The sequence below is a fragment of the Panthera onca genome, chromosome A2 (assembly GCF_046562875.1).
Source record: "Panthera onca isolate mPanOnc1 chromosome A2, mPanOnc1 haplotype 2, whole genome shotgun sequence".
Taxonomy (NCBI): domain Eukaryota; kingdom Metazoa; phylum Chordata; class Mammalia; order Carnivora; family Felidae; genus Panthera; species Panthera onca.
Window position 1 is genome coordinate 139578285 of NC_138340.1, and position 17228 is coordinate 139595512.

At 38.4% G+C, this 17228-nt stretch overlaps 1 protein-coding gene across 7 annotated transcripts in view; it reads right to left on the bottom strand.

Annotated features, from left to right (window-relative positions):
• The window catches only part of CADPS2 (calcium dependent secretion activator 2), a 667593-nt gene that overhangs the window by 51707 nt on the left and 598658 nt on the right, over window positions 1-17228 (bottom strand). For 5 of the 7 annotated variants that reach the window (XM_081795061.1, XM_081795062.1, XM_078440046.2 and 2 more), the window contains 4 exons: window positions 14089-14230; window positions 9001-9156; window positions 7458-7605; window positions 6734-6748 (listed from right to left, as the gene is read on the bottom strand). In XM_081795061.1, coding sequence (XP_081651187.1) covers window positions 6734-6748; window positions 7458-7605; window positions 9001-9156; window positions 14089-14230 — 461 coding nt within the window. Of the gene's footprint in view, window positions 1-6733; window positions 6749-7457; window positions 7606-9000; window positions 9157-13843; window positions 13964-14088; window positions 14231-17228 lie in introns of all 7 variants that reach the window. The other 2 variants (XM_081795066.1, XM_078440056.2) reach the window with 2 other exon arrangements.

A 17228-nucleotide genomic window follows, 5' to 3' on the forward strand; every position in this document is an offset into this window, starting at 1 on the left:
GACATATCGGATTTACTTAAAATGATCATTTTGAACACGAGAAGAACAAAACCTTGAAAACGATCCACCCAATCAACACTTTTTACACTGTGGTTTGAAAATTTTCCCATGTGCACTGTTGAGTTAAGCAGCTAATGGGGTTATTATATAGATGAATTGAGTTCTTATTCTTATTCAGGCAGAGGAATGTGAAGGGTACTTTTTGTCTTCTTCTCTATAATGAAGGTGGCCGTGTATTTTTCTAAAGGGTTGGCTTAGCTGAAGAAGCAAAAAGACTAGAAAAAGATTTAATTAATACAGCATTTCGTGTCTGACAACTCTCATTCATAAGTTATTTTAAATGTGCTCTAGAAATAAAATGAGCTCCCAATTGTTCCCCCTCAAAGGACCGTTTTTGTCAGTGCAGGGAGTAGCAGTTTATACAATTCTTACAATATGCGCAAGCAAGGGCAAAATTAAAATTTCATCAACAGAGGTGAATAGATGGTAACAAATTAATAGGCCATAAAAGGTATAATGGAACAGCACTCACTCCCCATAGTTTTATCGCTGTTTCCTCATAGAAAGACGCCTTTAAGTAAATATAAAAAAGATGTATTTAAAATAAACCTGAAAGCCTCTTTCTTTTTCTTTTTCTTTTTTTTGCTTTCTTTAGAGGATACTAGAGAGTTGCATTCTTAAATTAGCAGGAGCTTCGGCTTCTGCAGTGTGTGAAGGCACATTCATTTAAACACTAATTCTTCCTTTAGAAGCATTTATCTGACAGCCGATTGTCCCCAATAGCCACTTCACAGAAAATGTGACTTGTAAAGACTAACCCTATCTTGATGGTTCAAGGCTTCTTGGAACAGCTAACATAATGCATAGAGTAAAAGTACTCAGGTCAGTATAAACATTAGACCAACTTAACAGCTGCTGGTTGAATGGTTTCCTAAGATGTAAGTTTTTGAAAGCGATTTTTTTCTTCCGAAAACATGTCTCAAAGTTTCCACACACAACAAAACATCAACTTAGTTCTGCTTGGGAATACATAGGAATGATTCTCCCCCAGTGGCTCTGCCAGTTACAAGTGGTTATCCACCAGCATAAATAATAAAGGAAGCATAATTTTGGAGCCCGTGAATTTTCTTTTCTGCATGTGTAAGTGGGTGTGTTGACAACTGGTCTAAAATTAACCACACACATATGAATATGGAGCTTTCCAGACATGTATTTCACCTAATGCAGGGAAGTAGTATGTGTCTGTCTGACTGAAAGCCGTACAGATTCCCCAACTTGTGCTCCCCAGAGACGACTGGAACACAAACACAGAGGGTAGATTTCTATTATAGTAGTGTTGATTCTTTTACTTTTAGAACATCTTGAAGAGAAGGAAAAGGAAAGGGGAGAAAATAAAGAAAAACAAAGTAGAAGAGAAAGAGCTTCAAGAATCTGGCTGGTAGTTGAGATGGCTGGGAAGCCCCCTACAGACACAGGTACAAAAAGGGTCCCCCAGCTCCGCATGAAGCTGGACAGCTGACCTGGTGTGAGGAGCTTATGCAAATGAGCCCTGCCCTGGCTCTCCCTCCCTGCTACTCTCTTTTCATATCCTTCTGTCTCCAAATTTGTATCTGTGCAGCAGGAGGAAGTGAAATACCAGACTGAGGTTCCTCTTTGGGGTAGAGTCCGAAAGGGATACGGGAGATGGGCTTTAAGCTTCTCACCTCCCTCTTCCCTGGAAAGTGCTACAGAACATGTAGGGATCAAGGTGCCCAGACCTCTGAGCAGTTCCAAATTGTCAAATATATACTTGATATGTTTATGTTTGTTACACATTTCATTATTCATTTATTTATTTATTTTTAAATTTTTAAAAAATTATTTTTATTTATTTTTGAGACAGAGAGAGACAGAGCATGAGCACGGGAGGGGCAGAGAGAGAGGGAGACACAGAATCTGAAGCAGGATCCAGGCTCCCAGCTGTCAGCACAGAGCCTGACATGGGGGTCGAACTCACAGACTGTGAGATCATGACCTGAGCTGAAGTCGGACGCTTAACCAACTGAGCCACCCTGACGCCCCCGCATTTCACTTTTTAAAAATGATTTTATTTTTAAGTGATCTCTATACCCAACCGGGGACTCGAACTTACAACACCCAGACTAAGAGCTGCATGTTCTACCAACTGGACCAGCCAGGTGCCTCTGTCATATATTTCACCCAAACAATTTTTTAGGGGCACCTGGGTGGTTCAGTTGGTTAAGCATTCGACTTCAACTCAGGTCATGATCTCAGAGTCCATGGGTTGGGCTGCATGCTGACAGCTCAGAGCCTGGAGCCTGCTTTAGATTCTGTCTCCCTCTCTGTCTGCCCTTCTCCGACTCATGCTCTGTCTCCCTCTGTCTCTGAAAAATGAATAAACCTTAAAAAATTTTTTAAAAAGTTTAAATGTTTCTTTTGAGAGAGAGAGAGAAAGTATGAGCAGAGGAGGGGCAGAGAGAGAGGGGGAGAGAGAGAATCCCAAGCAGGCTTTGTGCTGGGCCCAGAGCGCAGAGCCCAATGCAGAGCTCTATCCCACCAGTGGGAGATCGCGACGAGCTGAAATCAAGAGTTGGATGCTTAAGAGACTGAGCCACTCAGGAGCCCCATATATTACATTTTTTTTTTTTTAACTCAAAAGTAATCAGATGCCATCAGAAGGCTATTGGATATAAAACTGTAGAGTTTCTACATGTTAAACTTTTAGACTGGATCGATTTGGGCACATCTTAAAATCAAGAGATGAGCCACTAAGGAGGTTCCTTACACCCTTTTTATCAAAAGGCAGGGAAAGCCATGGACCCTAGGAGCCATCAAATTCTCCTATTAAACACACCTTTAAATTGCTATTTTCTTTGACATCTTATCTAGCCAAGAGCAGTGAGAGAAGGAGGGAGTGAGGGAGGAGGAGAAGGCGAAAGAGAAACAAAAAATTAAAAAGGAAGAAAAGTATATTAAATGTACTACCCAAGGGGCAAACCCAAATAGCATAAGGTCTGTTAGGTCTTTATAACATGAGATTTTGCTATTGTAAACTTATCTGATTAGCTTGAACTTTCACTAATATTAAAACTTCCAGAATCTGCTCTAGTTGCGCAATTGGTAGAGGTGGTCTGCATGAACTAGGCAGGTAGCCTCAGAATTCACATTTTATATATATGTTCTGCAAAGAGAATAACCCACGTATGCCACATAGAGATAGAAGGTTAGCTGGAAAGAGTTATTCATCAGGGACTCCAGACAGCTTCCAGAGACAAACACAAACATACCAAGAGATCACAGATAAGAACAGAATTTATTTGCATAGACATTTACATTACCTAACCTAAAACTGGTAGATAGTTCATTTACATTAACCGACTGAATTAAAAAAAAAACAAACATTGTTTTAAGTTTATTTGAGAGAGAGAGATAGAAAGAGAGAGAGAGATGTGTGCATGTGCATACGTACATGCAAGTGGGGAAGGGCTGTAGAGAGAGGGAGAGAGAGAATCCCAGTGCAGAGCCCTTACACGGGGCTCAATCCCAAGAAGTGTGAGATCATGGCCTGAGCTGGAATCAAGAGTCAAGTGCTTAACCCACTGGGCCACCCAGGCACCCCAACAGACCGAATTTTTGATAAAAATCTGCAAATTTTTGGTCTGCAACAATAAAAACCTATAAAATTTCTATCAGAATATTTCAAGTTGGATCGCTAATCCTAACATACCGGGGTTCTGGCAAATTACAGCTCACTTCTTAGAATAATTCTCCCTACATCTGCCCTGAAAAATGAAGTGTATGTGCCCTGCTTCTCCAGCAGATGACTCTGACTTTAGATTAAAATTAACCTTTAAAGAATTCTTACTTCATAGAGCCCAGGGAATTTAGAGATCAGGCAAGGGTCTGAAATCCTGGTCTCCCTACACTTAGGTAAATATCATCATTTCATCTGACTGTTGTTAAAGTAAGCACACAAGAAATGAAGACTAATCAAATGCCAGTACGATCAGCATTCTTAAAAGATTTTGTCCTTCTCTTGGGAAGAATTTGAAAGGTATTGGATTGTTTGTTCTGGAAATGGAAACATTTTACTGTAGCTGAGAACAAATCCTGCAAGTAGCCTCCATTAATGTGCTTTCATCCTCAATGGATGGGCCATCCGACACAGCGGCACTGAGGACTAAGACCCAGGCAGTTTATGGAGAGTGAAGATTTCTAAACACTGGTGGTTTTGTGATCTCAACATCTGTCCCTCAGGAACTGGCCTCAGACTGCTGACTCATTATGCATAGCTGTCACATGAGTGGATCATTCGCTCACTAATGACTCCATTAAACACCATTCTGGGCTGCGGTTGAGCACGTTTGCATCATCATGTGCCACGTGAGAAAACAGAATCATCACTTAGGAGCACAGAAGGCACTGCCTTGTGGGAAAGGAGCTGAGAAGGTCTTATCTCAGCAGCGGCATATAACAAATTTACTGGGGACTTTGGCGAGGCAATTCCCTAAAAGTTAGAAAAATCTTTCTACTAGGTTTACCTATGTGTAAGTATATATTTCACAAGGTTCCAGATTGTGCAATAATTGAGTTTTTAATTTGTTGCTTACTACAGAATGGGGTCCACTGGTTCACCTATGCAGGTAATGTATTTGCTAATTTGCAACAATTCCAAAACTTATCTCAAGCACAGAGAGGGAAAAGCCTGTGCAGTTATGTGGGTCTGTTTACTGGTGATTAAAAGCAAAGTATAAAATCCTTCTTCTGCACTGAAATTCTTGTTTACCACTTTTCATAGTTGCTAATGGGTTTTACACCTGCACATTTTGAACTATATTAATTGTGTGAAAGTTGTGGGGAACTAATTGTCTCTGGTGAGAAGGTACAGGTGCAAATATAATGAACAGTAGCAGATTACTCTTCAAAACCATCTACTTGTTAACATAAGACATCATTTGACAATGCAACAATGTTTTGTCATCTGCCTGTGTGCCTGTTTTTCCTTTTTTAGTACTGGAATAAGTTGTTTCTTACAGGGGAGGATTTTTAAAGTAGTGACAACATACCAGTCTGCTCATTCAACAAATATTACTAAGTGCCTATTATGTGTCAGGTACTGCTGTGTATGTTAAAATAAAAACAAATGGGTAAATCCAATATTAATGGGAAGAGGCAAGATGATTCTATGAACCTGATAAGAAATGGATGGGCTTATGAAGACTTAAGACCGTATACCATCAAAGGCTTACATCCGAGTACTGAAAAATGTGAAAAGGTAGAGATGCGCTGTTGATATCCAAGCCAGCTGCTTCCTCATTCAGATAATTAGAAATAATAAATTATTATAATAAATTATATAATATTATATAATAATATTAATAACAGCTGTAAGGTTGTATGCTATGGTATTAGAAATGTATTTTTTCCTCTTGAATTACTCAAAGAATGAAATATGTGTGCATGCACATAAAGTATGGCCAAATAGTTAATGTCTATGTCTGGGATAAATAATAAGTATGAAATTCACCAATAGTGGGCCTTCTTATCCTTTTTCAGAGCTACGTAAGCCCTTCTGCTTGGATGAGAATCGTTAACCTAGTAGACTCACCCTGAGCTAGACTCCCAGGTGGCAACTTTAAGACTTGTAAGATTTAACATACCCAGAGAGCACAAAAACACTGACTTATCAAAACATATATATATATATATATACATACATACATATATATATGTATATATATATATTTTACATATTTTTATTTTGTTTTATTTTTTAATGTTTTATTTATTTTTGACACAGAGACAGAGCATGAGCAGGGGAGGGGCAGAGAGAGAGGGAGACATAGAATCACAAGCAGGCTCCAGGCTCTGAGTTGTCAGCACAGAGCCTGACGCGGGGCTCGAACTCACAGACTGCGAGATCATGACCTGAGCCAAAGTTGGACGCTCAACTGACTGAGCCACCCAGGCACCCCTATTTTACATGTATTTATGTAATATCTAGTCAATTATACAGGCATATAAGTTTTCAAATCATGTCCCTCTGAGGTTCTGGGTGGTAACTCAAGACAACCTTGTGTAGCGGGGAGGAGCTGAAAGGCTCCTGACCCAGGTCTGCCTCTTACCTGCCTCTGATGATGGTTACTTCCCAGGCTATGAGTGGGAGGAAAGACTGTATCACTGGTGGGCATGTACCTTATTGAAATCCACAATTGGCTTCTTCTGCACGAAGTGACCTTAGGAATGGCCTCCTGGTCTTCGAGTTTAGAGGTATCCTGACATGTACTTTATGTCATCCAAAGCCCCAAACTCCACATTTTTCTAGGATTAGTGGAAGTACATACTACAGATATATGCACCTTGAAAATAGTTATAATCACTCTGCTTCTGAATCTGTTTAGAATTTTGTTTAAAGGAGGGTGAATTCATTTCATTTTAAATAATTTTATCCTTAAAAATCTAAAAGCAGTTTGTGTTTCTGCAGCCTAACAGGGAGGAAACATTCCCCTTGACATTATTTAAGGTATAAGTATGTGTACTTTAACGTGTTTCTGGGTATTGCTAAGTTATGGTGAGTCATTAGTGTTATACATGTATATAAAAACCATAAACAAGAAAATGGAATTAATTACATTATTTTAACTTGAAAAGATGAAAACTTAAAAATGTACATTTACAAAAACAATAATTCAAATGAAAGTGTGCTTTAACAACAACAAAAAATCAGACTTACCCATTGACTACCAAACTGGATCATGCCATGGAGAAAAAGAAAAAAAAAAAAGATGATGAAGGCGAACATAGGGGAAGAGTAAAAAAATGATGAAAAGTAATTACAATGAGAAAAGAGGCAACAAAATGTCAACTTAAACAGATAATCTAAGAAAAATAGATCCATTTTCATCCAATCGCCACTCTCAACACAAAGGTAAATAAACTGTTTCTGAACATAGAACCAAACAAAACATGAATTGAAGTGAAACAATGGGATATTTATTAAAACGAAAAAAAAGCCTAATTTTTAAAGTACGTTTCTACCAGATCTTTAAAAAAATGGAAACTTTTGTATAAATAAAATATTTCATATGCTATTTCTGTGCCTTGTCTTTTGAATGCAAACTCAGGATACTCTAGATTTGTATAAACAAAGCAGGTAGCTCTCTAGCTTTCTTATTTGCTTGTGAAAAGTAAGGTTTATGTAAAAACACAACACCTAAGCTGTTAAAAGGTGTACCTGAAATTCAATGGCCACTTGTAAAATCTTAGGCAGTCTTCATATAAAAAAGAAGAAACTGACATGAACAAAGGATAAAGGGCCTTCCATTATTATAGTAAAGAAAAGATCAAACACTTCTGTTGGAGACCTTGGTCTTTTAGTCTAATCAAACCAGAGGCTTCTGGAAACAGCATCCAGTATCCCATGCTGCATATCCATATGTGACACTCAGTTCGCTTACCTCTTGTCCTCCATCCAGGGCACAAAGTTTGGCGCTTTGCTTTCTGGCATCGACTAGTACATTGAACATTGTACACACAGAAGCTGGAATGCGCAAGTCAGTTGTTTTGCTTGCCTTTTGCAGCTTGAGTTCAAATGCAGTTCTTGTTCTAGTTATTAAAACATGAATTCATAGTAAGTAATCCTGAACTATGTGTCACCTGTTCAGTAAAAGTGAAATCAACACTACAAGATGCTAATTTAAAACATGCAAATACAGAGTGTTGCATTGCTTGGGAGCTAGGGGATGGGAAGCTCTTCTTTCTCAGGTGTCTCACAGGAGAGATCACAGAGATATTTTACATTACACAGAGCTTTTGCAGTCATGCAGACAGTATCTCTACCCAAATGAAGCTATTTGTTACATCTAGCGTATAACTCTTAATGGAAAGACGTCTTAGTTTTACTTAACTGCCTGGATTAATTTCCAAGTATAAAAACCACTTACTTCTCTGCATTAAAGCAGAACAAATCCTCTGCATCAGAGTTTACCAAATAAAGAAATGTACAAGTCTGGAAAACTCTAAAACATCATAATGAATGTCATCACTTAGGTTTTCTTTCAAATACACATAATTGTAGATAGCTGCTTGAAAGAAACTGTGGAACAGGCAATTTGGAAATTTATTTTTGCTAAAGTACCCAGAGAACCTCCATAACTTTGAGACATCAGAATCACATATGACAAACATGATTTTTTAAACATTAAATAATCTAATTCATGGCCTTGCCTTAGGAAGCCATTAAACCTTATTCTAAAGGCAGGATTGATCTTCCTTGGAAGAATTCAGGATTATTCAATCGCTCCAACCAGTGTTTCTTCCAATATGCTGCCCACATTGCCCTTATATGTGTCATGAATAAGGGCAATGGGAAAGACAAGGCTTGGCTAATGAGAGGTATGATGCTGATTTTGTAGGAAATGTAAAAAAAAAAGAAAAAAAAAGAAAAAAAAGAAAAAAAGAAAAAAAGGAAGCACATTTGGAAGAATCCAAAGCCTCATAGTTTATTTCTGGTTAAATTCTGGAGAATGTAAATGGATACTTGGAACTCATTTGATACTGACAGAGACACGAGAAGACGGAAGAATCAATGGCACTGAGCATAATTGGAGTTTGCCAGGCCATTTCACGGCGTACAGACACAGTGCATCATGCATAAAGTAGTTAACAGACCTTTTCCGTATGTCTCCGGAAGTACTGCCTTGGGAATTTAAAGCACAGTATTCCCAGAGAGACAACAATAAGCACAACAGAAATGATTAATATAGTACGGATGCCACTGATGAGGGCAATGGTTAGGAGGCCTAAAAAAATGTCTCAGGTCAAGCCTGTCAGTTACAGGAGTCCCCAGAATTTAGGTCTGAGAACCTCATGTCCATTAAATTTTGTAATAGCAGTACATAACGAAACCTTCCCTTGTGACAATTATATAACAGGTGCTTGGTGAAAAGTGCCACTTTGGCTGCTGGCATACTAAGCAGCGACTTGAAAACACAGGTCTACCTTTTGACACAGGCCTCTATCATATCACTGGCCATTAGTTTAAGTCTTTGCTCTAAGTGGTGGGCAAATTCTTGTTCTGGCCAGTGGAGATCAAAGACAAACATTTGCAGTGCATCAAGTTTCCAAAAAAGGTCTTCTGATGTTGCTGAGCCATTGCTAGAAGAAAAAGGAAACACGAAGAGCATCATTAATGGCCATGGTTAGCTATGAGGATCAACAATACATTGTGATTTCCTTTCTGTATCAATAGCCATTAGTTAAAAAAAAAATAGCAGGTAAATTCCTTAATCATTGGTATTTTCTTTATTCAACCTTCTAAATCTCTTCCTTTTCACTTCTTCTTAATAAGGTAAGGCAAAACACCCAAAACAAAATAGAAATGAATCTAGTAGTAAAGTTTCATAGAAAGGGGTAGAATGGATAAGGGTACTTCACTAAGGAAAAGAAATCAGATTGAACAGGGAAGAACATTTCAAATGCTTTTTACCAATCTTTAAGATAAAGATAAAATTCATAAATGCTTCCTTCTAGAAATTCTGAAAAGTATGTTTTACATAAGAGAACCCATATGACAGCAACTGGAATCTTTACTCTTCTGCTCATGCCTATGTATGTGTCTTTGCCATCATAATGGCTTCTGTGTGTCTACAGACACATATGTAGTGTACAAGATCCTTAAATTTCTCAATTATGGTTAAAGGTGAAACAGGTACTGCCGGTGGAATAACAGGCTGGGAAGGGAGGCAAATATTATGCCCATTTTGAAATGCCTTTTGACTTTTCTAGCTCATAATTCAACCTAACAGTACGAGGTATCTATACAGTCTAATAGAGAAATGACATTCAGGGTGTTCTGTAGTGGGAAACAATTCACGTATTTCAGATCATTCCATCCATCTAACTGTGGAGCATAGATCTGCTCTGTGGTCACTGCTGTGGCAAAGTTACTTAGAGGACTGAAGCTTCACCCCGTGTAGGAAAGTAATTCGTATCAAAGTACATATAACATTTGGGCAAAGGGTAATAGTACTCCTTTCCATTATGCAAGTATATAGCCTAATAAGGAAACAGATGCTTTGAGAGTAAAATGGTCCTATGTTAAAACACACTGAAACTTAAGAATTAAAGGAGAGAAAAGCCCCTGTGTGATTCATTTCTCCTCAGCTTTCCCATAAATGTTTCACATATACTAACCTAAAAGTTCTGTTTTGGGTGTGCAAAAGAAAATCAGAGAAATAAAATAATTTTTCACAAAAGCACAGCAGAAAACTTTTATAAAAGTAAAATTCTTTTATATATTTTTAAACGTTTATTTATTTTTGAGAGAGAGACAGAGTGTGAGAGGGGGAAGGGCAGAGAGAGAGAGGGACACAGAATCCGAACCAGGCTCCAGGCTCTGAGCGGTCAGCCCAGAACCTGATGTGGGGCTTAGACTCGTGAACTGTGAGATCACGACCTGAGCCAAAGTTGGACACTTAATGGACGGAGCCATGCAGGTGCCCCTATAAAAATAAAATTCTTTTAAATACCCATTTTGTTTGGATAAATATATCTTAATTAGTTGGCTTAAAAAAATCACCTCCTTCTCTGGCTGATTAAATGCTCATTTGCCTCCACCACCTGCACCTCAGCAGCTTTCCTGCATTATCAGCCTACTTTGTGTTTCTTCTCCCAGTCTGCCTGTAATTCCTCATGGTCTCCTTGCCTAGCCAACATGTGCCCAGAGTTAATTCTCAAAGGGAGAATCGCAGCAAAGCCCTGATGCCACCTCTTTACTCAATATCTCTTCACACCTTAAATATCAGTGCCCCCAAACTACCATCAATCAAAAGAACCAGACAAACCATGTTGATGTTGATGTGAAAAATGCGAGAAAAAACACCATACTTATTTCTCCCTTTTGCCATATATAGAATAAAAATAAGAGGAAAAAATGACCAGGCAAAATCCTCCTATATATCCATAGTATACAATGCGGTAAATTAGAGGACCTAGATTTTAAAAGTAATTGAATACAATTGGTTAAAGAAGCAAACCTACTACTTATCATTATTTACTTTGGAGAAATATAAGTAGCTATTTGCAACATGAATGTATTCTTCACAGCATAACAAAACAACAAAAACCACCATCAAGACAAACTCTGAAATAGTGAAGGTGGAATTCTATTGAAAATGGACTTTCTCATAACATATAACAAATCTTTACAGAGAGTATGGATATATGTACTGTTCTTTGATGCTATGGTAAGACTCTAGAATAATAAGTGTGCTTAATTGGGAATGTAATTACGGTAACAAGTGTTTGTTATACTTAGATAAAAAAATGTAAATAGGTTTTCTCTTGAGCTGGAATATATACCTTGCAATTTACTCAGAACTTTTTCATTTTAAAATTATTTCTAATCAGTGACCTATTCTGAAAGTATTATTAACAGATCAAAGAATTCAAATGTGAATAATGGACTCTGAGATAATTTCCTAAAACCACCAGTAGGGAACTTATCTTACTGCATCTACTTTTAGAGCTGAAAAAAACCCAGAAGGAAGATGGGGAGGAGAACCTTGTAAGGTGATACACACATTAATAGATAAGGATGTACCTTTAAAGCCATAGTTGTGTTGTACTTTTAATTCCTTATATATATGAAATGGAATGATTCGGGCGGTATTTAATGCTTTATAACAAAAGTTAAAAAAAACTGGCACCTGGCCTGGCTCAGTCAGTGGAGCATGCAACTCTTAATCTTGGGGTCGTGGGTTCAAGTCTGACATTGGGAATAGAGATTACTTAAAAAAATAAAATAAAATCTTTAACAACTCCCTCCTCCCCTCCCCCTGCAAATAAAAAAAAAAAACAACTAGTTGTGATTACATCATAACATTAATAAGTAATTCGGAGCACCCTGCTGAAGAGCCTAATGTTGATAATCCTAGCAGGAAAAGATAATAGTGACTAACTTGTATACCATATTTTTTTATTTATCCAGAATGATGAAAATATGAGCACTTTATTTACAAAGCCACAGTCTGTCCTGACTCGTGTCCTGAGGGTCATTTTAAAAAGGGGCTTCCAATAATGAGATTCAGGTTTCAGACATACCTCAAAGCTAATAAAATAATAATGACAAAAAAATCTAAATTTCTCAAGGTAATGCCCACAATGGTGTTCTTGGTGAAAATCAAGGGGAGGAAACAGATGAGGGATGAGGAAGAAGAGGAGTGAAATTATGAAACAGTATTAAGAAGCACAAAAACACATCAACTTAGATTCATTATACTTCTTAGATAATTGCCAAGCACACACACACACCACTCTATACACCGTAAGTGCCCAAAGCATTTGCCTGATAAAGATTCACATGTAACCCAATATCCTAATAATTAGCACGGGCACAGTGACGATGTTTAACTTAGAGAAGTATTGCTAAGCTGTCTTGCAAGTTATTCTTTTCTTTCTTGGTCTTTCTTTTCTTGAACGTATGCAGCCTTGACCGGGAGCAGGTTTAACAGTGGTGGGAGGACTGGCACACAGGATGCTGGACAAGTTCTTAGCTAGTATATTCTCTGGAAGCCTGATACATAAATGAGAGGAGTGAGAGCTTGGTTGTCAGGCAGACCTCAATTCGAAGCTCACCTCTGTCACTCACTGTGAGACCCCGGGCAGGTTCTGTTTCTTACCTTCTTTAGGACTTGGTTTCCTTAACTGTAAAACGGGGACCATGACATTTACCTCACAGGGTTGTTATAAGGCTTAAGTGAGATAAAGGATTTGGCATTGTAACTGGGACATAATAAATGCTCAATAAATGGTAGCTATTTTTCTTCCTCTAGTATTATTCTTTCTAGCTGACTTCATGGGAGATCTTGGGCAAAACATGGACTATTATTGAGTTCATCTGTTGCCTATGAGGCTCATATTTTTGAAAACTATACAATCATGAATAATGATGACCGATGACAGTAATAATGACAATAAAATCATAATGTAGAATAGGAGTAGTTATTATGATTGACAGCCTAGGGTGTGCCGGGAACTTTTCATAGTTTTCTCCCCCCTTTTCTTCTCACAAAAATGTCTTTAAATTATGTATCATAACCATTTCAGAGTTGAGGAAACTGAGGGTAGGAGAGAACTTAATGAATAACAAGCAAGGGTCTAAATTCAGTGCTGCTCAATTTCAAAGCCTGTGTCCTTTTCGTTTTAATGACCCTTAGTTACCAAATCTGCAATAGGTAGGCTTATCACAAGGTGGAGTTAATAAATACAGTTTTTAAAGATACACAGATTACTTAAAAATAACGGGTCACATCAACTGATATGTGAACGGACAAAAGAAGAATTTGCTCGTGTTAGGAAATAAAGGACAATCACTTCTCTGCAACCTACAATATTATTTCTTTAAAAGTGAGACTAAGAAAAAAGGATTATATTCTTGAAACTGTTCTTACAATGGTTTTCTACATGTGCAAGAGAACCTATGTGGGAAGTAACAAAGCTGGAGCCAACTAAGGTTCCTAGACATACTGGTACCATATTGATTGCCTGGACTCTATGATTTAGGCTGGAGTCTACAACCTGGGTCGCAAAATGACCTCGGACCAACAGATTACATACAGGCTACACCAATCCAGTGAGTGTTAAAAAAAAAAACAAAACTGCATCATTTATCATCGCTATGCTAAGCTTAGCTTAATAGCTTAAAAACTCAAACAAAACCAAAACATAGTGTCCCTCAACCAACGATGATAAATGCCATGCAATCTAAACACATGTGCACAGAACACAGCCCAGGCCATGCACTAGCTCACACACCACCAGGAAATAAGTGAGGAATACACACGTGGACTCATATAAAGAAGCCATCCACGAAGGAGTAGAAAAGCTAGGAATCTGTGGAAGATTAAGAGGCAGACTTGGAACTTTTGGAAGAGCTACATTGGGAAGACTGTTGGCGATATTCCTGTAAAGAAACAAACAACGTGGGAAGGGACCACCATAAGCAAGAACTACAGACGGCCACGTGTAAAGTCATAAGGTCAGGATTGAAGAGACAGATGTTCCATGGACACCAGGCAAGATACCCACTTGACAGGCTGCCACGTCTCTTGCTCGAAGCCTCTGTGAATTGACTGGGCAATGGAGGACTCCATGAGATCCACGTAGCGAACAACCAAGGGCACAAAGATCTCTTGCAAGTGTTTGTGAAATTTTCCATTACGTAAAAGTGCTGAAACAGTCAAGCAGAAATATGTTTGTCAGAGGGATCACATCAGGCATTTGGGAAACAGGGGTGAAAAAAACGTTTCCTGAAAGAGTCTGACACAGAAGAACTGACATAGATGATAATGGGTCTTGCTCCTCATATTGAATATATCATGAAAGCTAATCAAGAAGTATAATCAACCTCCTAAGCATGGCTGTCAAAACTGCAAATAGATTAGATCTCTATAAAATGTTCCTGGCAGGTGGTATGTTTTTACTTTCTAAGAGGTTTAACACATGGGGCATAGGACTACTTGCTAGAGATTCAAGGGAGCTGTTGGATACACTGAAGGTCTTGACACATGTAAATATAGTGATAAAGAGCGTTACAATCCCTGTGCTATACTGTGTATCACAAAGAGCTAAACCCATTTAATTCTAAGAGCTAAGCTTGATTACTTGTAAGAGATACACTTATTTAATTCACCAAGAGGGTGACTGTGGCCTTGGGAATGTCTAATCTGATTCGTGAACTTTTCAGTTATTTGTGGATTTTCTTGTTACCCAATTTTCCACATGAGTCTTTGAAAACAGCATATCCCCTGCATTTTCCAGGTGTCCATTTGTCTTTAATGAATTCTACTGTGGAACACCCTACTTACAGCAGTTGTAGAGGTCTTAGAATTTGTGCTACTGGGACAGGACTGTTTAGTAAGTAGGTAGTAGGTAAGGTGCACCTCCCTATACCAGAAGGTGGATGCTTTCTATGCACAGGACATAATTTCATTAGAAGACGTTCAGTGCTATCTATACACTCTTTGTGTCCCACCCATCCACTCCCCTGACGAATTCATAGGTTGAAATCCTAACTTCCAATGTAATCATATTAGGAGGTAGAGCCTTGAAGGGATGATTCGGTCATGAGGGCAGAGTCCTCATGAACAGGGTTAGTACCCTCATAAAAGAGATCCCAGAGAAATCCTTCGACCCTTTTGCCATTGAGGACACAGCTCAAAGATGGCCATCTAGGAAGCAAGTTCTCACTGGACACTGAATCTGTGGGCACTCTGATCTTGGACTTCCCAGCCCCCAAAACTGTGAGAAATATATTTCTGTTGTTTATAAGCCACCCAATCTCTGGTACTCTGTTGTAACAGCCTGAATGGACTAAGACAGCCAGTATGTGTCTAAGTTGCACCATGAAAGAAAAGAGAATCTATAGGAAAATACTAAGTAATGTTACATAATATTCAATAAATAATTTGAAATTTTTTAGATGATGGTACATGTTTGTTTCTCAAGTGAACATATCTTAAACCCAGCTGTGATGTTTTTTTGACTCTCAAAGTGAAAACATATTCATTTCAAAATACACATCATGGTTGGCAAAGGTATTTCTGAAGAGATAGTCTTTTATTTTTTATTTATTTATTTATTTTTTTTAAATTTTTTTCAACGTTTTTTTTTTTATTTATTTTTTTGGGACAGAGAGAGACAGAGCATGAACGGGGGAGGGGCAGAGAGAGAGGGAGACACAGAATCGGAAACAGGCTCCAGGCTCCGAGCCATCAGCCCAGAGCCTGACGCGGGGCTCGAACTCACGGACCGCGAGATCGTGACCTGGCTGAAGTCGGACACTTAACCGACTGCGCCACCCAGGCGCCCCAAGAGATAGTCTTTTAATTGAGCCTAAATGACAGGGTGGCATTCACAGAAGATTTGGAGGGAAGATCTCCAGGTAGAGAGAAGAGCTGGTATGAAAGTTCTAGGCAGGGTATAAGCAGATGCACTTCTAGAAGGACGAGAAAGCCAATGTGGCAGGAGTAGGGTGAGAGACAGGGAAAGAATAGTGCAAGGTGATGTCTAGGTGGTAGGACATGGGTCCACAGGGAAGCATCATTATTTTTATTATTATTAAGCAGAGGAGTGACACAACAGAATGTGTCCGGCAGCTGTGTGGAAGATGGAGTGGATGGCCAAGGAGCGGGTGGGGAGCAAAGAAGGTACCCAGTGCTCAGTGCTTCACTGCAATAGACCAGGTAAAGGGTGATGGTGATGATGAATGGGGACTGGGATTAGAGCAGCAGAGGTGAAAGATGGGGGAAACTTCTTCAGGACTCCCATTCACTTCTATGGATCTGAATAGCTGTGTGTGCCTGTGTACAAAATCTAATAATTAGTAACTTTAATAGTAATGTCATAGAAAATACTCCACTAAATATGCCAATTTCCCACATAAATCTTCCTCAGGGCAAAAATACCCCAAAAGCTAAATAGTGCTTTAAAACTTGGGCAAAGTATGTGATGCTTACCATAGTGGCATGAATACTGCTTTAACGGATTCTGAAATTTGTCAGAGGCTGGAAAACTACAGACATGTGAAAGTGGGGTTGGAAAAAATTCTAAATGCAGAGGAAAATACAACCCTGTTTTTTTTTTCCTATTTCTAGTTAATTTGGTTTAGTATTTTTTGTGGTTAAGTAGGTTTTTTTTTCTGGGTTATCTATATGCGAAAAGATTTCCTATTAAAGTGGGAATGATAATCATATTTAAAGATAAATGTCTTATTTAGGAGACTAATGTTATCTTAATGATGTTTTCATTAGCACGCTGAAAAGAGCTTTATTTATTCCTAGAGATTCAATCAAAGAACTCAAGGTACTATAGATCATGTAATTCAGTTCCTTTTGCCAAATGTCACCTAAATAAGGATGTTGAACATTAAGGATGAAATATTCTGACTCAGGCCACCTAAGTCACTGCGGTAAGCAAATTAAAAAATACACCCCTATCTGAATTTATTGGATCTCCACTTAACAACTCTCCTCCTTCTTCCTCGTCCTTGCCAGAATTTTTGGAGTGTCAAGCACAGTGCTAAGTCTTTTATACGCATTCTCTCATTTAATCATTACAAAAACTCGATGATAGAAGCACTATTATTTTTTTTTAGTCTTATCAATAAGGAAACTGAGGCACAGAGGATTTAGGGGGCATGTGGCAAAGTCATCTAGTCATTAAACAAT